The 25,712-nt window shown below is 45.3% G+C and overlaps 2 protein-coding genes across 3 annotated transcripts in view; one reads left to right on the plus strand and one right to left on the minus strand.

The window, feature by feature from the left end:
• Positions 1-25,712, minus strand: part of LOC137439566 (two pore channel protein 1) — a 62,414-nt gene that overhangs the window by 27,325 nt on the left and 9,377 nt on the right. Inside the window, 14 exon segments of the mRNA XM_078768098.1 lie at positions 7,395-7,451; positions 7,587-7,631; positions 7,748-7,811; positions 9,196-9,244; positions 10,316-10,440; positions 10,557-10,673; positions 19,630-19,729; positions 19,872-19,930; positions 20,886-20,920; positions 24,795-24,886; positions 25,057-25,103; positions 25,105-25,158; positions 25,160-25,189; positions 25,468-25,581. Coding sequence (XP_078624224.1) covers positions 7,395-7,451; positions 7,587-7,631; positions 7,748-7,811; positions 9,196-9,244; positions 10,316-10,440; positions 10,557-10,673; positions 19,630-19,729; positions 19,872-19,930; positions 20,886-20,920; positions 24,795-24,886; positions 25,057-25,103; positions 25,105-25,158; positions 25,160-25,189; positions 25,468-25,581 — 988 coding nt within the window.
• LOC137439568 (uncharacterized) lies at positions 12,155-25,586 on the plus strand. 2 transcript variants are annotated; one of them, XM_078768101.1, is made up of 4 exons: positions 12,207-12,382; positions 12,548-12,825; positions 15,289-15,627; positions 25,450-25,586. In XM_078768101.1, the coding sequence occupies exons 1-4, from the start codon at positions 12,256-12,258 to the stop codon at positions 25,492-25,494; spliced, it is 789 nt and encodes a 262-aa protein (XP_078624227.1). In that variant the 5' UTR covers positions 12,207-12,255; the 3' UTR covers positions 25,495-25,586. The 2 variants fall into 2 exon arrangements, with proteins under 2 accessions (XP_078624228.1, XP_078624227.1); XM_078768102.1 differs by lacking the exon at positions 25,450-25,586 and having other exon boundaries at positions 12,155-12,382; positions 15,289-15,876.

Consider the following 25,712-nt stretch of genomic DNA (forward strand, 5'->3'; position numbering starts at 1 on the left):
CTTTACAATTTCTTGATGCTTAGCCAGTGTTGACTTGATGTCCACTATTGCCCTTTCCTTGCTTGGGGATTCCATGGCCAGTGGCACTTCCAGTCTTGCGAATTGGTAATGATGAAGTAGCAATACGAACACATCCGTGTCATCACAAACCACAGAGACTTGATGGGCTTCTCCAGCACACTCCAAGACATGTTGGACAATGATATCGGCTTCTTCATGATGAGTCTCTAGATCATACCGGCTCCTTCTTTCTTCCTTCTTGATTTCGATGGGACAAGGGTCCTCCCCTGTCACAACCAACTTGTGTTTCTCCATGCTCCGTAGATGGAAAAGCCTGTCCTGAGTCAGTTCATCACATAATATTCGGATAAGCTGTTTCTTGTTTTCAACAGATGACAAGACAACCTTCTGGGCTGGAAGCTTCATTGTCTAGCAGATTTTATGTTTCCTGCTAACCCCTGTCTCCCTGCCATCCCTCGTGACGGACTTTATACTGTACTCATTGTCGTGAAAATCAAGCTCAGACACGACTTGTCCCTTGGGTAGGTTTAATATCATTTAGATCTGAAGTAACATCCTGTAAAAATACATTCATGCAACAGACATTAGAATCAGAGTATTACATGGGCAATGTCCGATATCAATAGGTAAAACAAATCAGCGCAGCATATAGGGGCGTACATACCATTCAAACTACAGGACTATGTCACAGTAAGTGCCGCTGGAGTGTTCGTGCGCCCCGGTTGTCCCGGGTCTTATAGACGCCCCTTTTTAAGCAAGCACACCCTGGGTTCACCTTCGGTATAATTTCACTACATTCTCCCCGCCGTTAGAACTATACTGCCGCTCGGCAGGTTGCAAGCAAGCGTCAGCGATAATCGAATGGGTCACGTCAATCCACGTCAGTCGGTCCACCCGTAGCGGTCGGGGCGGCGAACTACCCTGCCAGTTCGTGTTCGGAAACTACCGGGTACGGCGTCCCCAAGCCCGGAGTCCCCCGCGTCGGAATAGCTGCCGGAGGTGGGTGTCGGAGGGGGCGCCCCAGCGCCTTCGGGCAAGGGAGTGGATGACGACGGAAGTGACGGTAGTAGTTCCATAGAGGAAGCTTCGGTAGAGTCCATAGACTCGTAGATGGGTTCGTCGATATCCCGGTCGTCGTCCCCACATGGGGCGAGATGGCGTACGGAGACGGTAGACTCGCGGCCGTCCGCCGTTAACACGCGAGCATGCTCGGGATTAGCCTGGAGGACCCGTACCTTATCAACAAGGGGGTCGTACTTGCTAGCGCGAACCGCTCGTTTGAGATAGGCGGGCCCCGGCTCAGCGAGCCAGCTGGGCAAAGACTGGATACTACCCGAGCTTCTAGGGTGGTGGAACAGTCTCTCGTGAGGAGTCTGGTTGGTGGCAGTACATAGAAGAGCCCGGATCGAGTTTAGAGCGGCAGGTAGCGACCACGCCCATTTATCGAGGCCTCGGCCGAGGGTCCGGAGGCTTAGCATGACGGCCCTCCATATAATCCCATTAAAGCGTTCGATCTGTCCATTCGCTTGGGGCCGGTACGGGGTGGTGTAGCTCGAAGCGACATTATGCTGGAGCAAGTAGCCCCTCACCTCCTGAGACAGGAACACCGCACCCCGATCGGTATGCACGTAGGCCGGATACCCGAACATAGAAAACAAATTCTGCAGGCACCGAATAACCGTGGCAGCCGACATATCCCCGCACGTATAAGCAAAGGGGAATCGCGAATACTCATCGACGATAGTGAGCAGATAACGAGAGTTACTCGACAACGGCAGCGGCCCTTTGAAGTCCATCGCCAAGCGCTCCCACGGTCTAGTAGCCCTAACGAGCGTCCCCATAGGAGGGTTGTAAAAACGCGGTTTGAGCTCCGCACAGATCGTGCAATCACGGCAGATGCGGCGGATGTCCTCAATCGAGTACGGCAGATTCCCCTCGCGCACAAAATGCGCGAAACGCGCGACCCCGGGATGACACATAGTGCCGTGCAAAGTGCGCAGCCCCTCCAAAGTGACAACCCCCGCGCAAGTGGCCAGCCTCGATAAGGCGTCGGCGACCAGGTTATCCTTCCCCGGGCGGTATTTGATGGTGTAGCAGAAGTCGGCGAGTTCGATACGCCAACGGGTGATTTTCTCATTCTTAATGCGCTGAGCATGTAAGGTGTCGTACATATATGCAACGCTTTGTTGGTCCATGACGATTTGGAAACACCGCCCAAGCAGGTACGGCCGCCATCGCTGAATTGATTCGATGATCGCGTACGCTTCCTTTTCGACAGACGAATGCCTCCGCTCGGCGGAGGTGAGAGTCCGTGAAAAGAAAGCCACAGGGCGTCCCCCTTGGGAGAGAGTCGCCGCTATCGCATGATCCGAGGCATCACTCTCCAAAACGAAAGAGGCACTCTCGTCAATCGTCGCGACAGTGGCGCCAGCGATGTCGGCTTTAAGGCCCTCGAAGGCCGCCATGGCGGCCGGGCCCATGGGGAACGTGTCGCAGGCCACGAGGGGGCGGAGCTTCGCGGAGAAATTTTTGCACCCACTTTGAATAGTGGGCGAACAGCCCAAGAGCGCGTTTCAGCGAGGCCCGATCGCTAGGCGGAGCCATATCGAGCAAAGGTCGCAGACGCTCCTTATCCGGAGAGACAGAGACATGGGTCACGGTGTACCCCAAAAGATCTACCGTGCGTAGAGAGTAACGACACTTAGCCGCATTCATGGTTAGGTGATATTTCCGCGCGACCTCGAGGAAGCGCTTCAGATTAGCGTCATGATGCTCCTGGTCATACCCACAAACAGTAAGATTGTCCAGATAGACAAAGACATCGGTCAAGTTCTCCTTCGCAACGAGGTCATCCATAGCCCTCTGAAAACAAGCGACTCCGTTAGTTACCCCAAAGGGGAGTCGAGTGAACTGGTACAACCGCTGACTCGATTCAAAGGCTGTAAAGACGCGACCAGCCCTAGAGATGGGGACCTGATGATACGCACTACGCAGATCGAGAGTGCTATAAACGGTATACAGGGCCACCTGGCGTACCAGGGCGTCCATCCCCGGTAAGGGGTAGGCATCCAGCTGTGTAAAACGATTAATCGTCTGTGAGTAGTCGATTACCATGCGCCGGCGGTGGGCCTCACTTCGCACCACTAAGACTTGGGCCCGCCACGGTGACCTACTGGGTTCTATAATACCGTCCTTTAAGAGCTGTGCCGTTTCTTCCGCAATGAATTGCGCGTCTGCGCGAGAGTAGCGCCGCGATTTGACGGCTACAGGGGTACAATCAGTGGTCAGGTTGGGGAACAGCGAGAGAGGCTCCACGTCCATTTGAGCGAGGACGCACACAGCAAGCGTGTCCGGCCCACCGAAGTCTATTTCCAAACGTCCATGCCGCTTAAGGAAATCAAGTCCTAACAGAACGTCGGCACATAAAGCAGGTAATACCATGAGATACACGTCCGGGAACGTGCGTCCCTTTATCACAAGTTTCAATCGGCACGCCCCTTTTGTGCTCAACCGAAGTCCTTGGGAGGCCATGAAGATCCGGCGTGTTGTCCCGAGAACCGGCCACCCATGTTGATGCACTAGTCGTTGATCGATAAAACTATCCGTAGACCCCGTGTCAATCAAAGCTTGCGCAAAAACGCCCGCGACCTTGAGCGGAATGATGGCCTGCGCAAGGCCGGCAGACCCGGCAGGTATTGTACCGGCCGGGCGAGAAGATCGCGCCTCACGGGTGGATCCCACTCCGGCTGCAATCTTCCGGGCATCGTCGGCAGGTTGGGCCTCAGCAGGAGCATATAAATCGTAATACCCACTGTCAGAGGACGTTCCCACGCCGGCTGCAGTTTGCCAGTCATTCGGGCAGCCCGGGGAGGATCCTCGTGACAAGCGCATAGTTGGCTCATCAGCAGTTTCATTTGCCGGAGTGAGTGTGTGTAGGTCGTAAGAGCCGCCGCCAGATGGCACTAGAGTCATGTGAGAAGGATCACTGCCGTCTGCAGATTCATATGCCAGAGTGGGTGCATGTAATTTGTAAGAGCCGCCATCAGATGGGGCTCGAGTCACGTGCTGCGTTTGCCGCACATCAAGAGGAGTTTCCAAAGCAGGAGCATGTCGCTTGTTTGAAGTAGGCGTTCGAACGCCAGTCAAGGTCGGTCGCGCTGCGGCCGGTCGCGTTCGCGCCATTTGTTTCGGCGGCCCGGTGTATCTCACCAAGGTCGTGCGTGCAGCCAGAGGCCTGCGAGAAGGAGGTCGGCTCATCAAAGCCGAGTGAGGCGCCCCGTCCGGTGCTCGATCCGTTGGCTCAGCGATGAGCCCATTCAAGGTCGCGCGGGGGCGCGTGCCCCGAGCGGCCTTCCTGCAGACCTTTGAAAAATGGCCCTTGGTGGAGCACAGGTGGCATATGGCTTCCCGAGCCGGGCAGTCAGATCGAGAGTGCTGCCGATTCCCACAAAAATAACATTTTGCGTACCGGTCAGGCCGTGGCCGGGCAGCGGCGGCAGCAGTTAGGCCGGAAGCGGAGTCCGCTTCAGGAGCACCCAGAGACTCGGCCGTGGTGGTCGGGTCCTCCCCCATATCCTCGGCGGTACCCCTCTCCGGTCACGCGAGTTGAGAAGTCCCCGCCACGACTCGTGGGTGATCATAAGCGGTGGATTGTTCACGGGCATCTGTATAGACGCGTGCCAGCCGTAGTGCCTCCGTAAATGTCAGCTCCGCGACCTCCAGGAGTCGGAGCCTCAAGACTCCAGAATTAATTCCGGAGACGAATGAATCTCGGAGCAGGTCGTCCTGCACTTGCTCGTGGGTCCGTACCTCCTGCACGCAGTCCGCCAATAGGTAACGCAGCTCCTGCGCGTAGCGATCGATCGATTCCGATGGTTGTTGTCGCCGCTGGGAGAGTTGATGCCGGCCGTGCACAGCGCTCCGTGTTTTTACGTAGAGTCGCTTCAGCTCGGCCAGAGCCGTAGCGTACGTCACAAATCGAGCAATGCTCCGGTAAACGGTGTGATGGACCTTCGACTAACACGGACAGCTTCACCGCAGCGGTGGGCTCTGTTTCGTGAGCAGCAAAGTAATTCTCCAGCGTTTTGAGCCAGTGGGTGAACTCCGATCCCGACCCCTCAGCTTGAGAGTCGGCTCCGAGAACCGGTACCATGATCATCTTGTGTTCAGTCATTTCGGCGATCTAAATGATATTAAATGTCGTGAAAATCAAGCTCAGACACGACTTGTCCCTTGGGTAGGTTTAATATCATTTAGATCTGAAGTAACATCCTGTAAAAATACATTCATGCAACAGACATTAGAATCAGAGTATTACATGGGCAATGTCCGATATCAATAGGTAAAACAAATCAGCGCAGCATATAGGGGCGTACATACCATTCAAACTACAGGACTATGTCACAGTAAGTGCCGCTGGAGTGTTCGTGCGCCCCGGTTGTCCCGGGTCTTATAGACGCCCCTTTTTAAGTGAGCACACCCTGGGTTCACCTTCGGTATAATTTCACTACACTCATGGTACCTGTCAAAGATGAGGTAAACGTCACTGTCTATCAGGTATGAAGTTATCCGCTTCTTGACATTCGCAATGAAATCGGCTACTGTGCCATCTGCTGGCCAATGGATGGTCCAAAGAAGGGCTGATCCATCTATGACAGTGACGTTTGCATCACCGGCATTCCTCCTGGATACTTCAACCTGGAGCAACCTCTTGAGTGTGGACTTGGCTTTACAAATCCGCATTCCATCCTTCGTGAACATTGCGGATGGGACAGGTGCAGGCTCATAGGAAAGGACATCCTTCACGTCAATATCGCGGTCACTAGATAACAATGCGATGACCCTTGAGTAGATGGCATTCAGATCATAGACTTTGGAGTCACCAACTTCGACAGATTTGCTTGTTGCTGCCACTTGTTGTTGCTCACCACATTCTTGGGGATGGTATTGTAAAATCCCTCAGGCCAGGTTTTCTCAAAATCTTCTAACATTGCCTCTCCAATGTTAACGGCATTGTCTACATTGACAGATGGTGGAGCCAGCTTCCCGCTGACGGCTCCTGCACGGATAAACTGTTCCGTCTTCGTACGGCAGTTGAACTTCCAACTGAAGTAGCATTCCTCAAGATCAGGCTCCATCAATGTCAACCCTGTAAAAAAATGTAAGACTCTCACATTCTACCCTAAACATTTAGACTCTGATTCAGTGCATCAGCACTGGCAACATTGATAAACCATCAAGTTAAAAACCAACAACTCTAATTCGTGAAAGTAACATCTAATTTACGATTTTTTTTTCTTTAAGATTAAAGAAGTGGTCTCATTTTATCAAATAAAGGATTGATAACAGATAAATTTTGTCAATTATAGGGCTTCAGAGTCTGCTTTAATTCTCAGAAGTAATGGAAGTATGCAACTACACTTGACAAGAAAGGATTCACATTGATGCAAACAGTTTGGTAACCTGCTAAAAGAGGGCAGCACATATTAATCTGAGAGGTTGGCTTCATCTAATTAAAACTTCATTGGAAGCATCCTTGATTATATAAATGATTTCACCTACATTAATCAGTTGGTTCTATAGTACATTTACTTACATTTATGGCTTGTGAGACAGCCAAAAACCAAGATCTGAAGCTTGGCTGAAGTGAAAACTTAAGACAGAGGAATGGCAAACATGTGTTTTCCTGCATCAGGAAGTTAGAACAATGAAGTGCTGCCACCTATTGTACTCCTAACTAACTGAAGTATCTCATTAACCTGAGTGACGATGGCAAACCATCAAATTCTCATTGTTTTGTTTGTGTACGCCTTACACCACCCAAGCGTCCTACCATAAATCGATCAGAAAAGGGTTAATTATCAAAACTGTTGTTTAAAATGTTGTTTAAAAATGGTTTGCACATGCCCTACTGCATGAATAATCATAAAAACAAGCATGTTAAAGCCTTTGATAAACATACAATTGTGAAGAAACGAAGGGAACTCCTGTTTGTCAGGATTTGGGCGTATCGGACATAGGGGTTAATATCCTGAGTTGCCCAAGGGATCTCACCTGGCACCCTCCTAAATCTTAATGAGCTACCCCCAGGCTACAAGAAACAGCAAAGAAAAAAAAACTTTATCCGACAAAACCAGGTTCACTAAAATTTAGGCCTTTGGCTCCTGGACTATTATAGGCCAGATCCTGAACCGGACGTGAACCAAAATCGAATCAATTGATCCTCGTCGCACACTCAGCATGTCCTTGTCCATCTCAACATGTCCATCAAGTTTCGTCCGAATCCGTCCATAATTTTTGAGATATCCTGTTCACGAGCAAACAGACAGGGGTGAAAACATAAACTTTGCCACCGATTGTTGGCTGTGCCCTACCTGTTGCCTCGAATGCATCAACCAATATCCACACACCATTGGTCAGGATTACAAGGTCTGGTGAAAGAAATAAAGATTGGAACTTTGGGCTTTGTAACCCCCCAACACATCTTTAGCCAGGCCTCAGCCTCCATGATGCTAATACTGTGGTTCAAATTTATGAATGTAGAAACAAATAGATTATAAACTTACACACAAGGTACTTGAAGGCCTTCAATTTCACCAACAGATTCATGCCTGCACAAGAAGACGAGATAAACATCAAAAAGGTGGAGGTGAAGCAGTAATACTACACGTATCAGTTCCATACCTCACGGTATTTTCATCATCAATCAATGGACAAAGAGACTCACCTCGGAATATTAGGTACGTGGTCCTGTGCTGGTTATCGAACCAATGATCCGTGCAGTTCTTGCGCTATGGTCGAGAGATTTATGACGAAATAAAAATTAATCATCTTATGACGACGACGAACCGTCGTGTACCCCAATAGCCCAGGATATATGAGTACAAGCTCGTATCTAGTACCAACTCCATGCTATGAATTTGTCTCAAGTCAGCTGAAGTATGCAATGGTCCACAACCTTTTACACCTCTAATACATCGGGTTATATGCCTGGGACCTATTCTATTGCACTGGGCTATGGACTAACACACCGGGCCTCAGACCTGCCGCTCTGTGCTGCTTGAAGGAATGGCGGCTCAGGATTTTAATTGGGGTGGAATCAGGCCGGCTCTCCAACCAATGGGTGTAAAGCAGTGGGGTGGAGTCAGGCCAGCTGTCCAACCAATGGGTGTAAAGCAGTGGGGTGGAGTCAGGCCAGCTGTCCAACCAATGGGTGTAAAGCAGTGGGGTGGAGTCAGGCCAGCTGTCCAACCAATGGGTGTAAAGCAGGGTCAGGCCAGTTGTCCAACCAATGGGTGTAAAGCAGTGGGGTGGAGTCAGAGCAGGTGAAAACTAACTCATGTGATAAACATGTGATCTTTTCTAAGTAACTCCGTGAAAAATTGGGGAAACGCCCCAAAAGTCAAACTTGTTCTGTAACATCATAATAAAGCAACGTATCAAGTTTCAGTTAAATATGTTACAGGGTAATGGCGGACAGTCCAGAAAATCACAGGTGGGACGGACGGACGGACAGACGGAGAGTAAACCTATAGTCCTCCGGTGAAACCGATAGGGGATAAATAAAAGACTTCAAAGTAACACGTGCACATTCTTGTGGGGTTGGCCAGGGGACGTTTTTGGCCCAGGTCTTTCACGAACTGGCCGACAAGTCCTGACGTTCGACTCAGTCATTACGGCAGGAATTTGTAATTTGGCCAAAGTGCCAGCGATAACTCGTTTACACGAGAAGGACACTTTAATGTCGAGCAACTGATGTCGACAGAAGTGAATGCATTTTTCCCCTTCCTTCCCACCTGTCCCATGTGGATTAATTTAATTCGTATTTTCTATCTCAGACTTAAACCTACTATTCATGCCATAAGAGCTAAACTAGTCGAGATCCATCAAATGAACATGAACTGCAAAGTAGTTTGTCAATCTAATAGAAAGTTTGATGTACATACACATGTACACACACACCTGTGCAGTGTGAGCAGGTACCTTCCACCTGTTTTTATGTACCCATTTATGTGCAGTGTGAGCCGGTACCTTCCACCTGTTTTTATGTACCCGTTTATGTGTAGTGTGAGCAGGTACCTTCCACCTGTTTTTATGTACCCGTTTATGTGTAGTGTGAGCAGGTACCTTCCACCTGTTTTTATGTACCCGTTTATGTGTAGTGTGAGCAGGTACCTTCCACTTGAGCTTGCAAACTTCATAGAAGCTGTGAAACTCCTCCAAGCTGTAAAAAATAAAAAGTTGCTTTGAATGCGGCTTGGATGAAAATAGCAAGAAAACAAAACACTACAATCAAACTGCCCAGCAGGGTGAGGGAGTGGAGTCAAGAGGGGGGGAGGGGCAAGGGGGGCATCCTAATGGAAAATGCAATCAAACTGCCCAGCAGGGTGATGGAGTGGAGTCGAGAGGTGGGGGGGGGGGGGGCAAGGGGGGCATCCTAATGGGAAATGCAATCAAACTGCCCAGCAGGGTGAGGGAGTGGAGTCAAGAGGTGGGGGGGCAACCTAATGGGAAATACAATTAAACTTCCCAGCAAGGTGAGGGAGTGGAGTCGAGAGGTGGAGGGGGGCAAGGTGGGCATCCTAATGGGAAATGCAATCAAACTTCCCAGCAGGGTGAGGGAGTGGAGTCGAGAGGTGGGGAGGGGGGGGGGGGAAGGGGGGGATCCTTATGGGAAATGCAATCAAACTGCCCAACAGGGTGAGGGAGTGGAGTCAAGAGGTGGGGAGGGGGGGAAAATGTGGGAATCCTAATGGGAAATGCAATCCAACTGCCCAGCAGGGTGAGGGAGTGGAGTCGAGAAGTGGGGAGGAGGGGGCAAGGGGGCATCCTAATGGGAAATGCAATCAAACTGCCCACCAGGGTGAGGGAGTGGAGTCAAGAGGTGGGGGGGGGGGCAAGGGGGGCATCCTAATGGGAAATGCATTCAAACTTTCCAGCAGGGTGAGGGAGTGGAGTCGAGAGGTGGGGAGGGGGGAATCCTAATGGGAAATGCAATCAAACTGCCCAGCAGGGTGAGGGAGTGGAGTCGAGAGGTGGGGGGGCAAGGGGTGCATCCTAATGGGAAATGCAATCAAACTGCCCAGCAGGGTGAGGGAGTGGAGTCGAGAGGTGGGGGGGGGCAAGGGGGGCATCCTAATGGGAAATGCAAAACAAACATTACAAAGGAACGAAGAACTAGTCTTGCTGGTGAAGATTAGTGTCCGAGTCGGCAGACAGGTGTAATAACGGATGTATCATAACTCGATCAACATCCTGTTTATTCCATCCAAACATTACAAAAGGTCAGTGTTACCTGAGGAATCCCGTTTGGCTCACATTGAGAGCTTTGAAAGCGAGAAGCACATCTTGCTCGAACCTCCGTGGCCGAAAGAAATGCATCAGCCCCATAAAATGTCGAAGCGATACCCCCTGCGGGCTCTGAGAAGGAAGGGAGGCAAAGGTTCAGCCATCATCTTGGGTCATCACGCATGCGCACATGTACTTCTTGTAAATTGTCCAAATCGAATCATCTCGTGTACGCACTCAGATCATACCGAACGTGCGAGTAACAATCGGTGTGCATGCTCCGTGGCTGCTCTTTTGTGCAACAACAAAGACTTGAACTTCAGCTTCTCCACCTCGTTGAACGAGTCAAAGACGACAGCGAGGAGCTGGGGAGGAGGAAAAGCAGGTAACCACCAATTGATTCATTGTATTCTCACAATTACCGGAAATGTAGCGTTGTGGAAAAAATTATAAACCTGTTGGAGTTTCCATCCGAACAACGTGGATCGTGGTGCTGAGAACACAGATTCAAATACAACAAATGTTTTGATTATCTTTTACTAATGTCCTTGCAATTCATGTGGAGGTACAATGATGTCTCCAAAAGTCTTTGTCCTGCATGCAATTTATGTACAAGCTTCGACATGATCCCAATGCTCATATAAGTGTATGAAGAGAATACATTTTAATCCATCTGGAATTGTGTTGTGGAGCCACAACAGTTCGAGAATACAATACCATAAAACATGTGCTGTGCTCTACTTTTACCTGCGCCAACAATTTTGGGTGGAGGTTATGTTTTCACCCCTGTCTGTCTGTCTGTGAACAGGATATCTCAAAAAGTTATTCACGGATTCGGACGAAACTTGGTGGACAGGCTGGGGGTGTGACAAGGATGAATCGATTTGATTTTGGTGAAGATCCGGATCCAGATCCGGCCTATCAGTGGAATACAAACGTAAACTGTTCAGCCTGGTGGAGGTATATGCTCTACCGAGTGTCGTTATAGTTGAACTTCTTCGTCGCTATGTCCTCATTCATGCTCATGCGTTCTCCCCCTTTTTATGAATCAAGTATCAAGTCTAGCAATGCGTTTTTAACTTGTAGTAACCCTAAATTAGCCATATAGCCAATCTGTGAAAAAATTTAAAAGAAGCTAGTTTCAACTGATTTTGGTGGGTATGGGTATGGACAACTTCCAAAAAAAAGTAAGGAGGGATAGGGGTTGGGGAAACCTTTTTATTAGAGGTCAAAGGTCATTGACCTCTGCCTAAATCATATAAAATTGTATTTCAGCAACAAAATATGGTATATAGATGATCTTGGTGTCAAAATGCACAGGATTACGAAAGAAGATGACATAAGATAATTATTGACCCTTGGGACCAAATCCTGACCTCTGAAAATGAGGTCAAAGGTCAAAAAAGCTGTTTTATCACTAAAGTGTCATATTTATAACAGGAAAATTACCATATTATATAAAAATGAGCAAAAAAAAAACCGAAGAGGTTAATTTCAACTTACGTGGTGGATATGGGGGTTATTATTTATTCCAAGAGCAGAGGGGGAGGGGGAAATTACCTTTCTTGGGATCAAATGTCATTGACCCTAGACTAAAACACTATATATTGCATGAATGAAGTCTTTGTTTTGTCTTTGTTTCAGGAGTGATTACTGAGAAAACCTAGCTAGCCTACATGTACCTTGACTACCCCAGTGCAGTGAGATGTCCCAAAAGTTCCCTGAGGCCTTTGGAACAATACTGTAAAATAACAAAATTACCAGGATGGATATATGTGAAATATGTAGTGAGGACTTTTCAGAAGCAGGAAAGCTACAGAGGTTGTACAGAAAGGGATATGAGAATCTAATAGAGCAGTGTATCTCAAATGTGAGACATTCAGGAAGAATATCAACAACTCTTCATTATTGGAGCGATTGGAACAAAAATGGAGTAGCAACACTCCTATGACAGTCCATCGTAGATGCCGAACCCTTTTCATGCAAAAGGAGCCAGATGTTGAGGAGCAAGAGCATGCGCCAAGACCAAAGCGACAAAAGGTGTCTCAAGCAGTAAATGATGACAAAGTTGATGGTAAGATAAAGTAATTCTTTACTTGATTCATGTAAATTTCATTAAGATTCCAAGCCCATACCTGTTTTATGTTATTTTGTTTGAATTTTGAATGTTTGAAGTTAGTATGGTGATTTACATGGGATGGCAACTAACTTTGTCCATGTTTTCATGTAATGTTTTCAGGCCAGGGTTCTACTCGATTTCCGTACAGTGAAAGATGTTTCATATGCAATGAGGACATCCATTTTGATGAAAGACATCCTGATAGACAGCAGACCATACATCGAGCATCAACTATGACGCTAAAGAAATCACTTCTGAGAATCGCAAGTGAAAGAAAAGATAGTCTTGGAATGGCTGTGAAAGAACGCTTGGAAGGAATGGCAGATCTTGTAGCGGAAGAGGCTGTCTATCATAATAAATGCTACTGTTCCATGTACAATGTTCCAGGACAATGCAATGTAAGTATATTAATACAATATACATACATGTACATATTTGTTAAGTTCCTTGTAATATGGGGTACTGCGGAATAGTAAAGCATGTCACAATGTGAAATACATTCAAATATTCACATTTCAAAAGAGGCATTCAACAGTTGGTCAAGGCTTATAAGCGGGTCATTTTGAAATAAACGCAGTCCTACACACATTTAAACAATTCATTTTGAAGAAAATTCGTTTGATGAAACAAGCTAGTTTTTTGTACGTTCGTCCTTGCAGTTTCTTCATACTGTTAATATATTTTTCCTTCTCCATTGCACTATTTCTTTATAATTATTTAATAAAATGACGTACTTTGTTTCTTTTCAATCTATCATGACAATGAATGTTTCTATTTTTCTTCAGAAACCAGGCAGGCCTGTACATAGTTGCAAGGAAAATGCCTTCCACCAGCTTTGCGGATGGCTTGACAGTGAAATGGAGAGTGGTGTGTATACAGTAGGTCAACTGCATGAACAGATGAAGACAATAGTAGGTGATGACATTCCAGTTTATCATGAGAGATACTTCAAAGAAGCACTTGAAAGGTACTATGGTGATAGTATATTCATTACTAATCAAGAACGTAGGAAGGATGTTGTCTGCTTTAGAAGCTGTACAGCAAGCATCATCCGAGACTACCATGAGATGAAAACTGATGATGAAGACGCAAAGAAAAGAGCCATCATCAAAACAGCGGGTTCATTCATTATCAATGACATCAAGTGCCTTAATTTCAGCAAAGATGACTTTCCTTCACTCAAAGAAATGACATCAATGTATGAGCTGCCAGATTCTCTTGAACTGATGTTAACATGCTTAATGCCTCATTCATCCGTTCGACGAAATGTTGCAGGGCAGAATATCATATCTTCACAACGCCCAAGATCATCTAAGATGCCTTTCCAGCTTGGTATGAGCTTATATCTTGATCACAAGTTTGGTTCAGATAAGCTGATTGATGTCATGCACAGGCTGGGCATATGTGAAAGTCAAAAAGAGACCGTGAACTACAAGTACACGTACATTGACTCGACTAATAACACAAATGCAGCATCAATGGCAGTCCTTGAGAATCAGCTTGAGCAACACATTGGTGACATGGATCATGATTTGATTACATTAGATGAAAAGTCAGGTTTTCATGCCATGGGGCAGATCAAAGTTACCACTCCAGAAAATGCCAATCAAATTGAAGTTGATGAGAATAGGAAGTTGCAGAGAAAGGCAATCGTGAAGAGTGATACTCTGTCAAATATGGAAGGTCTGCAAAACTACGTGCCTCAACGAACGAATGCCCTACTGGACACAAAACTCATTAAGTATGAAGAGCTTCAGCACAAAATACCAGAAAGATCCATTCGTACAGATGCATCTGTCATAGACTGGTACCATGGATGGGTAGAAGGAAGAACCGTTCATCCCAACTTCATGGGGTTCATGCATCAGAAATACAACGGACTAGCATTGAAATCTTCTATTGAGTTTCTGCGAATCATCAATGCGAATCCTAATGACATGCAGACAATATACACCACCATCATGAGAGCTATCAAAGGAACATACAAATCCCCAGCAATAATAACCTTTGATTTGCCTCTGTTCATCAAGGCATCTCAAATTGTTAAGGATCAGAAGTTAGAAGTTGTTGTGAGACTTGGAGGATTTCACTTCCTGAAGAGTTACCTTGGCTGCATTGGCTACATCATGGAAGGCAGTGGTTTGGCAGAAGCCATGCAAGTCATCTATGGACCTAATACAGTCCAGTACATCCTGAAAGGTGCAGCATACTCAAAGGCTCAGAGATCACACTTCTTAACAGATGCCGCGCTGGTGAAACACATGATGGGTGAAAGTCACAGCGAAAGTCTGGATGAGAGACTCAAGGACTTGCAGGAAATGTCAAGAACTGCAAAGCTGTGGGTTCTGTACCACCAACTTGTAAGAACAGCACAAGATTTCATATTGGCAGAAAGACTCCATGATTGGCATGGACATCTGAATGCCGTTTCTAGCATGATTGGTATATTTGCCACAGCTGGACATGGGCAGTACGCCAAATTTGGACGCATGTACTTGCAAGAGATGCTTAGACTTCCAGAAGATTATCCTCAGGTTAGTATATGTAAACTCAATGCGATCTTATTGTAAATAAATTTATTATCTGGAAGCATGTGTTTTCATGAATGTCGGACTTCAGCAAAAGCATTTCAAATCTGTCTGTCCACCTTTAATTTGTCATAAATCTTGCCAACTTAATCCTGTATATTCTCTTTTGAGTTCGAAGTAGTATTTAGTGAGGTGGCTGTCCTCTTGCCCTCTTTCCATGTTTGAGCTGGCATCATCTCTCATTGCACATATCTACATATTTTAGTCTTCTTGTGTTTCCATACTACTCCCTATAGGTGAGATAAATTTTAAGGATGTTCTTTTCATTTGCAGGTGTATGAAGCTTTCATGGAGGGGAATCACACAACACGCTACAGCGATGAGCAATTTTCTGGACAATTTTCTGACCAGACAATCGAAGAGACACTCATGCGGAAAGCCAAGTCAAATGGAGGCTTAACAAGAGGAAGAATGCGCAACGAGAGCTCTGTGAAAGTATGGGCTGGTACGTTTTCACATCTCAAGCTTCTGGGGGACCTGATGGAAGAAATGATTGGTGGAAAGCGGAGTAAGAGGACCCACACAGACCTTGGGGCAAAGCGTCTAGAGAAAGACAGCCAGCATGTCAAGTTGATTTCTGCATGGTTTTCAACTCATAACCCCTTCATAGAGGTTAGTATAGATCTGTTTCATTTACTGATAGTAGCACAGAAATCATTCCACATTTCAGTTACTATTTGTGGAACATTTACTTATCATCTTAGCTATGTAAAATAATATTTCATTTTTCATTTCAGGTAAAAGACCCCAACACCATTACTTCGCTGTCTAGTGGAGTAATAACTACCGACAAGTCAATTGTCAACTGTGATGATGCAGTGAGGATAGGCCATGAAATGCAAAAGGATCTTGATAATGAGTCACCGGTTAAGAGCATGAAGACAGCAAAGAAATGCAAAAATCTGGCTGAACTTCAGAAGAAAGTAAAGGTAGGTGACAAGAGGATCTACATCGAAAAGACCCTTCTTTTCAATAGACTGATTTTCATGGCAGAGAGAGATGAAGGGATCGAACACATGTTCAAATTTGAGCTGACCCCGGTCCCAACATCTCTCTTCACAATGGATCGCATGATGAGAAAACCCAAAAAGCATGAATTTGGCAAGATGCTCAAGGAAACAGCTACAATACTTGACGTGGACATAAACAGCAAGATGCATGTTGTTGATGGAGGGTGGCTACTTCATCAGGTAAAGTGGTCCAGCGGTGCAACCATCAAGACTATAGTTGATACATATGTCAGATATGTTGACAACAAATTCAAGGATGCTACTGTAGTGTTTGATGGCTACGGGGAGGAATCATCAACGAAAGACCATGAACATATGCGGCGGATGGCTGGGAAGGTTTCTCCGGACATGAGGGTCACACCGGAATTGACTATATCATGTGACAGAGAGGTTTTCCTGGCAAATGAGAAGAACAAAGGAGCCTTAATCATGATGATATCTGCAGAGATGGCAAGCCACAATATCACTGTACGCCAATCAAAAGATGATGGTGACACGCTGATTGTTAGGTCTGCAATGGACTTGGTCGCAAGTGTTAAATCCCCAGTTGTTGTTGTCGCCCAGGACACTGATATTTTGATATTGCTCTGCTATCATAGGCCTATCCACTGTACTAATTTCTATTTACAAGCAGATTTTGGTGGTCTTTACGACATCTCTAGCATACACATTGGAGACAAAGAAGAGTTCCTCTTCAAGTATGGCTGGTCTGGAAACGACACTGTTTCATGCATTCATGGACATACCAAATGTGCTCTCTACAAATGCAGATTTCCTGCCCGTGTCATTACTGCATTCACAAGTCCCACTTCAACCGACTCCATAATTCGAACAGCTGGATTAAAAGCCATGCAGATCACATATGGCTGTGGGGATACTCCCCTAGAAAAGTCTCGCTACATGAAGTTCAAGAAGCAAGCAGCCAAGGGCAAAATCGATCCTGACCGCCAACCACCAACGGAAGATGCAACAGCTCAACATTCCCTTCGTGTCCATCTTCAAGTTGTGGTATGGAAGTATCTTGACACCTCTATTCTTGATCCCAAAGGAAGAGGATGGGAGTTAGATTCCAACAGAAAACTCAGACCAAAAATGCTATCTGTTGGTATCGCGCCAGACAACCTTCTGAAAGTAATTTGTTGCAACTGCAAGGAAGGGGAGAGGCAATGTCAAACAATGAGATGCAGCTGCATGAAAGCTCGCATGTCGTGTGTATCTGCATGTGGAGTGTGCTGTGGGCATTGCGACAATGGAACAGATAGCATAGATGCAGAAGAAGAAATTGGTAGCGATGAAGAGGAAACAGACTGAGTATTATTAATTTGTTGTTGCCGATAGATACTGTAAGTTCTAAGTTGTGAGTAGTATTCTGCAAATTGTTGATTATAAATTCACATATACTTTACATACACAAACTATTTGACACTAATGAACTTTACCCCCCCCCCCCCCCCCCTGCTTATTTTGACCATTAACCTCGTATTTTGGTGGTGAAGAATCCATTTCATATTTAGTTTGTATCTTGGTATAATTCTGTTACTGTTACCAATATGATATTTGATATGATATTTTGGTGATAAGATGTCTATTTTTGACCTTTGACCTCATTTTCGGAGGTCAGTAATTGGTTCCATGGGTCAGTCATTATTCTATGTCATCTTTCGTAATCCTGTGCATTTTGACACCAAGATCTATATACCATATTTTGTTGCTGAAATACAATTTTATATGATTTAGGCAGAGGTCAATGACCTTTGACCTCTAATAAAAAGGTTTCCCCAACCCCTATCCCTCCTTACTTTTTTTTGGTAGTTGTCCATACCCATACCTACCCAAATCAGTTGAAATTAGCTTCTTTTAAATTTTTTCACAGATGAACCTTAAGTTAGGGATACTATTGGGATTAATGTCTTTGGAAAAGGCAGCAGCGCCTCAGGTACAACATATTATTCACCAAAACACCTCTACGTGGGTTGGGGTGGGCTGGCATTTGAATGGCGATGCCAGCTATAAACTATCATCCTGGTGTTTCACATGCAGAGAGAGGCATAAATGTGCCATCCCTCGGATGGATGTTAAGCATCCTGTCTACCGGCGTTAGTTTTTTGTTTTTTTGGGGATACAAGATCGAGGCTCATATAAGAGCTAACATCAATCACAAAAAAAACAAACCGACACATAAAACATATGATAAAGGGAGTGGGAGACAAGATGGGGAGAGAGAGGGAAGCACACAAGTACAACACCAGAGAACAGGGACATCGGGAGATCTGTGGGAGGGAGTGGGCTTGGGGGGAGCAGGCATGGGAAGGGGGGGGGGGGGGGGCGAAGAGATGTATAAAACACATGGACGCTGCTAGAACTTCCAGGAAAGAAGTCGGTATTTCAAAAAAGTGGATCTGGGGTGAATTAACGGGGGTAGAAAAGATCAAGGTTTTGGATGGGGGAAGATAAGAGATGGTGGTGAACAGCTGTTTTAAAGACCTGGAGGGAGGAGTGAGATTGAAAAGACCGAGTTGGTTGACGTTAATGATCCCATGGTGTCATTCGTGAAGAGCAGGTGAACTATGGACAGCACACTGAACAAATTCCAAATCCCTGCCCTAACTAACCTAAAGGAGGCATCGCATCAGTGGCACAGCTGCACCCCCAGCAAATAATGCTACCCACAGCCCTGTGCTGCATATGGAAGAAGAGGAAGAGGTAGGTGTGTCACCCCAAATACAAATGACAGAGTCAAGAGCTTTAAACCAAAGCTTTCAGAATCATTGGAATCTCCCGCGATGAAGCTGATTCTGAGGGCCTCTCTCTCACCACAGGCAGGTTGGTGGTCTTTCCGTCTTCTACCGACTCCTCTCTGGCCTTGCCCCCCCAGCCCTCTCTGTGCTCTGTCCCCCAAATATTCCTACAGGACACACAAGATCTGCCAGCAATTCTCTTATGGTTAAACTGCCAAAATCTCGGCTCTCTGCTCACCTTCACTCTTTCATTCCCCTTTTCTTCCCGCCTCTGGAACAAACTCCCTCACTCCTTCAATCCCACTCATCCCTCCAGGTCTTTAAAACAGCTGTTCACCACCATCTCTTATGGCACTGACGTTCACCATCCAAAACAGTCCAAAACAGAAAACAGTTCACCAAAACCCATCCAAAACCTTGATCTTTTCTACCCCCGTTAATTCACCCCAGATCCACTTTTCTGAAATAGCAACTTCCTTCCTGCAAGTCCCAGCAGTGTCCATGTGTTGTTTTTTTTTAAACCTCTCCCCCCCCCCCCCCCCCTCCGCCGCCCCCCTTACCGTGCCTCCTCCCCCAAAGCCCTCTCCCTCCCACAGATCTTCCGGTGTCCCTGTTCTCTGCTGTTGTACTTGTGTGCTTCCCCCTATCTCCCCATCTTGTCTCCCACTCCCTTTATTTCGTCTTATGTGTCTGTTTTTTTTTGTCATTAATGTTAGCTCTTACACGAGCCTCGATGTTGTAAAAAAATATATATACATATATATATGTTCCTCCAAATCAATTGGCATACAGGGAAAGAGCGATAAACCAAAGAGATTATTCCCCTTATCAGGATCGTAAAAAGGTAAGGAGACGTCACACTTTACCAGGTTCATGATAAAGTACAGCTCAATGGAGAGGTAGACGATGAAGAAAAGGCAGGCCCAGTGGCTGCTGGCATACGATGGCAGCATTACATCTGGGAAACTGAGCGTGGGGAGCATTTATATTAGTCCTGTCCATCTCGATCCATTTTCTGCCATTACTAACGTATGCAGACGAACAACCATCAGCTCTGCAATCATAAGGGTTTGCGTTGAGCTGTGCCACACGTGTGCTGTGCTCGTACTTTGCAGTGGTAAGCAGAATAAATAGGCTGACGAGACTGCTCTCCAAGTTGGTGAAATACTGCGGGAGGTACAATGAGATGCGAGTAGAAAGGGAAAAACAAAGTACAAATAACGAATGATTGGAAACATTCACTCAATCTGAGATTGTAACCATGGTAACATAGAGCACAATTACACACTAGTGCCAAACTAATGGCCTTGTGTATACAGTTATATATATATATATTATTTATTTATTATGTTGACGTTACCAACATCTTGACGATTGTTTGTTCATGATAATGCAGAGTACAATGTTTCATAATCACGACAGGAGCAATGATGGTCAACCTCCAGGGGTGACGTGTTAAAGCACGAATGTTGCACGAGGCTTATATTGTACCTTGGTGATGATGCGGTTCCCAGAAATTAAATAACGGCAGTACATTCATTTTGAAAATATATTTTATATAAATAGAGCTTTTTCATTCACAACATTCATATATTCATTCATTCATTCATTCACAAATAGAGCTTTTATTAGCCCCCGTTGGATTTATTCCGAAATGGGGCTTATGGATTTGGTCTCGTCTGTCCGTGCGTCCGCAACCAAAACTTGGAGATGTTTGGACCGATTTTGCCCATACTTGGCACAAAGACAGTACATGATGGTATACATATGCACATCATTCTGTTTCATGATGCGATCAAAGATGGCCGACTGGTGGACATTTTATTTGTAAAAAAAAATCCGATATTGAACACGTCCTCAACCATTTCTCGAACATGCATTATTTTACCGATCTTGTTCAAACTTGGCACACAGCCAATACATGAGATTACACATAAAAATAATATTTTATTTTATAATCCGACAAATATGTCCGACTGGCGGCCTTCAACTCCGTACAGCCAAATTACTAAAACCACGGGGGCTGTGACATTTTACGTCTTTTTCTCCTTGTTTTATAAGAAAACAATACAAAAAATAATGATTCTAAACCCAATTATTATTTTTAATAGACAAAACTCACCGGATCTTGTTCATTGTCCGAGAACAAATAAAACCCTAAATGTGGTTGAGGAGGGAAGGACAAACAAAACAAAACTAATAACGGATATCATAAACAACAACCACACAAATTAAACAAACACCAACATCAGTATATCATTAGAATCTTTAAAAATCATTAAAATAATATACAGTCGTGGCCACAAATATTGGCACCCTTGCACTTTTTTCAAATAACTCGCAATTTTCTCTAAAAATAAGTTGAAATTGACAAATGTATTTGGTCTCCACAATTCTTTATTTCACTGTAAATATTACAGAACCTTTGTTTTTTATTCAGAACTTAATATATCCTTTTATATCAGAAAATAAAAAGAAATGTCATCGACAAAATTATTGACACCCTAGACTTAATATTTGGTAGCACAGACTTTGGACAAAATAACTGGAGTGCTTCCTATAGCCATGAATGAGCTTCCTACACCTTTCTACTGGCAGTTTGACCCACTTTTCTAGTGCAAACTGCTCCATTTCTCCCAGATTTGAAGGGTTCCTTCTCCCAACTGCTGTTTTCAGATCTCCCCACGGGTGTTCAATGGGTAGTTGTTGCAGCAGCAAAAGAAAAGCTTCAAAACACGCAAAAAAGAAAGACTTCAAAACACACAAAAATGGTGGTGACCAAGTGGTGAGGACGGTGAAGTGGAATCCCAGATGTTACGAGTTGAAATCCAGCTGAAGGCAGCATTTTAAAAGATTTGAATTCCAAGCTTCTGGAAGCCAAGCCAGTCTGAGAAAAATATCACATTTACTACTGGATCGTCAGTTAAATCCCATCCAGCTCAACTGGAATGGAGAACGTTGCAGCAGTTCCCACTTCATGGTTGACTCTCCCATGCCTCAGAATAATTTGGAACGGAATCGAAAATGCTGCATCATACAAAAATACCTAAATATGAAAAAGTTTCATCGTTGGAAATATGTGGATGATTTGAGCCTGGTGGAATGTGTTGAACAGAACTCAACAAAGTTCGATGCAAGCCCATGTTGATGCACTTGGTGATTGGTGTTGCCTTAACTATGTTAGGCCAAAGCCGGGGAAATGTAAGATTATGCAAATATCTTTTCTTCAGAATGTTCCACCCCAATTAAACATCGTCATTGATAACATCCATCTGCAAAGAGTTCAATCGCTCACTCTCTCTCCTTGGTGTTATAATCCAATCTAATTTGAAGTGGAATAGTCAAATTCAGCAGATGGTATCTCATGCTGCTCAACGACTCTTCGTTCTTTGTACCTTGAAAAAATTCCATGTGAGTGCCCCCGATCTGGTTGAAATATACAAAGTGTACATTCGCCCTTTGCTGGAGTTTGGTGTGCCCGTGTGGGGTTCTGGCATCACAAGGGCTCAGAGCGATGAGCTTGAACGACTCCAGAAGCATGCACTCCTTTTTATTGCATACCCTTCCATTCAGTCCTATGCTCAACTACTTCGTCATTTTGGTTTACAGTTGTTGAGCGAACGCAGGAATGAGCTTCTCTTGCGTTTTGGTCTTGGTCTTTTAAAATGTGATCGTCACCGTGACATTCTTACTCCTACCCGACAATCTGTGTCTCGATATAATATGCAACTCTCAATGGAATACTGTTCTCCCCTCTGGGCCGGTGCTCCTGCCTCTCACCATGTCGGCTTCACATTGTTGAAACCAAAGCTTTCAGATTCATTGGTATCTCCCACGATGAAGCTAACTCCGAGGGCCTTTCACTCTCTTACCGCAGGCAGGTCGGTGGGATTTCTGTCTTCTACCGACTCCTCTCCGGCCGAGCTCCCCCAGCTCTATCTGTGCTCTGTCCCCCAAATATTCCTCCAGGTCGCACAAGATCTGCCAGCAACTTCTTTTTTTTTTTTTTTTTTTTGTATACTGAATCGAGGCTCATGAAAGAGCTAACATTTATTTCACAAACAAATCAACCAGACAAACAAAACACACAAAAAGAGGGAGCAGAAGACAAGATGGGGAGAGAAGGGGAAGCACACCACACACACACACAGGAAGCACACAACCACACACACACACAGGAAGAGAAGGGGAAGCACACAACCACAACATTTGAGAGCAGGGAGAAGTGTGGGAGGGAGAGGGCTTGGGGGCAGGAGGCGTGGGTGGGGGAGGGCGGGGGGGAGAGGTATAAAACACAAGGGGACCGAAATTAGCGGGGGTAGAAAAGATCAAGGTTTTGGATGGGGGAGGATAAGAGATGGTGGTGAACAGCTGTTTTAAAGACCTGGAGGGTGCAGTGGGATTGAAGAGAGTGAGGGAGTTTGTTCTAGAGGCGGGAGAAAAGAGGAATGAAGGAGTGAAGGTGAGCAGAGAGTCTTGATTTTGGCAGTTTAACCATAAGAGGGTTGCAGGCAGATCTTGTGCGACCTGTAGGAATATTTGGGGGACAGAGCCCAGAGAGGGCTGGGGGGGCAAGGCCAGAGAGGAGTCGGTAGAAGACGGAAAGACCACCAACCTGCCTGCGGTGAGTGAGTGAAAGGCCCTTGGAGTTAGCTTCATCGCGGGAGATTCCAATGATTCTGAACGCTTTGGTTTCAACAGCGTGAAGACGGGCTAGGTGTGAGGCAGGAGCACCAGACCAGAGGGGAGAGCAGTATTCCATAGAGCTGCGGATGAAAGCCTTGTATGTGGTGAGGAACTCAGGTGTGCCAAGGAAGGACTTCGCACAACGGAGGATGCCCAGTCGGCGACTGGCTTTGGAGGCCAGATTTGAAATGTGGTTTTCCCAGGAAAGATCATGGCAAATAGTGAGACCCAAAAGCTTGAGTGACAGAACTTCTTGGAGAGGATTATTCAGAAAGTGGATGGGAGGGTTTTCCAGTCGGTCTTTTCGGAGAGACATCGTAAGAGTGTGAGATTTATCAGGATTGAAAGACATAACTCTTCTGGTGAAAATACCAAAATCAAGACTCTGCTCACCTTCACTCTTTCAGTCCTCTTTTTTCCCACCTCTGGAACAAACTCCCTCACTCTCTCTCTTCAATCCCACTCTTGCCTCAAGGTCTTTAAAACAGCTGTTCACCACCATCTCTTATCTTCCCCCATCCAAAACCTTGATCTTTTCTACCCCCTTTAATTCACCCCAGATCCACTTTTTTGAAATACCGACTTCTTTCCTGGAAGTTCTAGCAGTGTCCTTGTGTTTTATACCTCTCCCACTCCTCCCCCACCTTCCCATGCATCCTCCCTCCAAGCCCTCTCCCTCCCACAGATCTCCCGTTGTGCCTGTTCTCTGCTGTTGTACTTGTGTGCTCCCCTCTCTCTCTCCCCATCTTGTCTCCCGCTCCCTTTATTGCATGTTTTGTGTGTCCATTTTTTTTTTTTGTGATTGATGTTAGCTCTTACACGAGCCTCGATCTTGTACACAAAAAAAAAGAAAAATAAAAAAAAAAACTCAGGAATGCTCAACATCTTGACCTACTCAAAGATACAAGAATTCAACAATTCCTTTTTTGATCGAAATGCTTAATTCTGTTATGTAGATGCATAAAATCAATTACATGCATAATATGTTTGTTGATCTTCTTAAGTTTTCTGCTATTTTAGGTTATTTTGTTGTTTAGAATTTGTTATATTTTTTTATTGTTGTTTGATTATGTATGTTTGTTTATTCCATGTACTTATTTTGATATTTTGATTAATGTAATTTTCTATGATTATTATTATTTTATATACATTTGTAAGTTTTATGAAATACTTTTATTATTGTAAACTTGACAGATTTCAGTCTTCGAACTGCCTTGTCCAGTATTTAATTATTTCAATAAACCGAAATGAATGAATGAATGAAAAACGTTTTACATGATTTAAAGTACATATATGACTTGACCAAGTCCAATCATGCAAACAGGTATTTCCAGGAACATCATACCAAGCAATGCAAAGATGAGCATGAAGAAGTACAGCAGGAGAACCATCATGTCCAGAATAGGTGGCAAGGACTGCAAGATCTGCCGTAGGTTTCTGCGGTCGACAGGCACATAATGAACCCGTGTCTCCACGTTTTAAAAGATCTAGACATGACCCAAATGAGCAATATGAAGATGCCATGCCCAGGTATTTAACGCCAGAGTGAGTGAGCGAGTGGCCAATGAGGTTGTACAAGACACAGTGAGAGTGCAATAAAAGGTCACCTGCGCAGCACTCCACAGTAACGAGTATCCACAAGAAAGATCGGTCGGCAAGGCGCGGGTCACTCTCACATGGGATGTTTGTCGTACCAGCAGCACAATGGCGCTCCACAAGCTGGACCACCAGCACCATGGACTGAAAGTACATGTTCAATTTACCCCCTTGCAAGATGAGCAACTTGTAGTTATGAATCTTGTATAAATATTAACTCTTACATTGTGCTCAGAAGGCTATTTGTCAAGGTATAAAAAGTAAAAAATATATATATATATATAGAAACAGAAGACTTCAAATTGTTTTTGTTATAAATGAACCTGTACAAGATACAAGGTGCATAATGACGATGGGTGGTTTAAACACTTTTTTGCTGAATTTCTCCTGCACTTTCCACCCAGCTGTTTGATGGACCTCACAATGAGCATGGTACGCCTGTGGCGTAGGAAGGTGCGAGGTCCAAGCCAGCGCATCTTCAGGGCAAGTTCCAAAGCAACAAGGAGAAGCCCGGAAATCTCAAGTGCCCCGTGAACCTGCAACAATTAGCACACACACACTCGTATATCCTTCCGATTCACACACGTCTTCCACTCGTATATCCTTCCGATTCACACACGTCTTCCTCCTATTGTGTGCACGTCCTCCAGATATATGTTTACTCAAA

Source organism: Myxine glutinosa, chromosome 14 (genome assembly GCF_964187855.1).
Source record: "Myxine glutinosa chromosome 14, kmMyxGlut1.1, whole genome shotgun sequence".
NCBI classification, from domain to species: Eukaryota; Metazoa; Chordata; class Myxini; order Myxiniformes; family Myxinidae; genus Myxine; species Myxine glutinosa.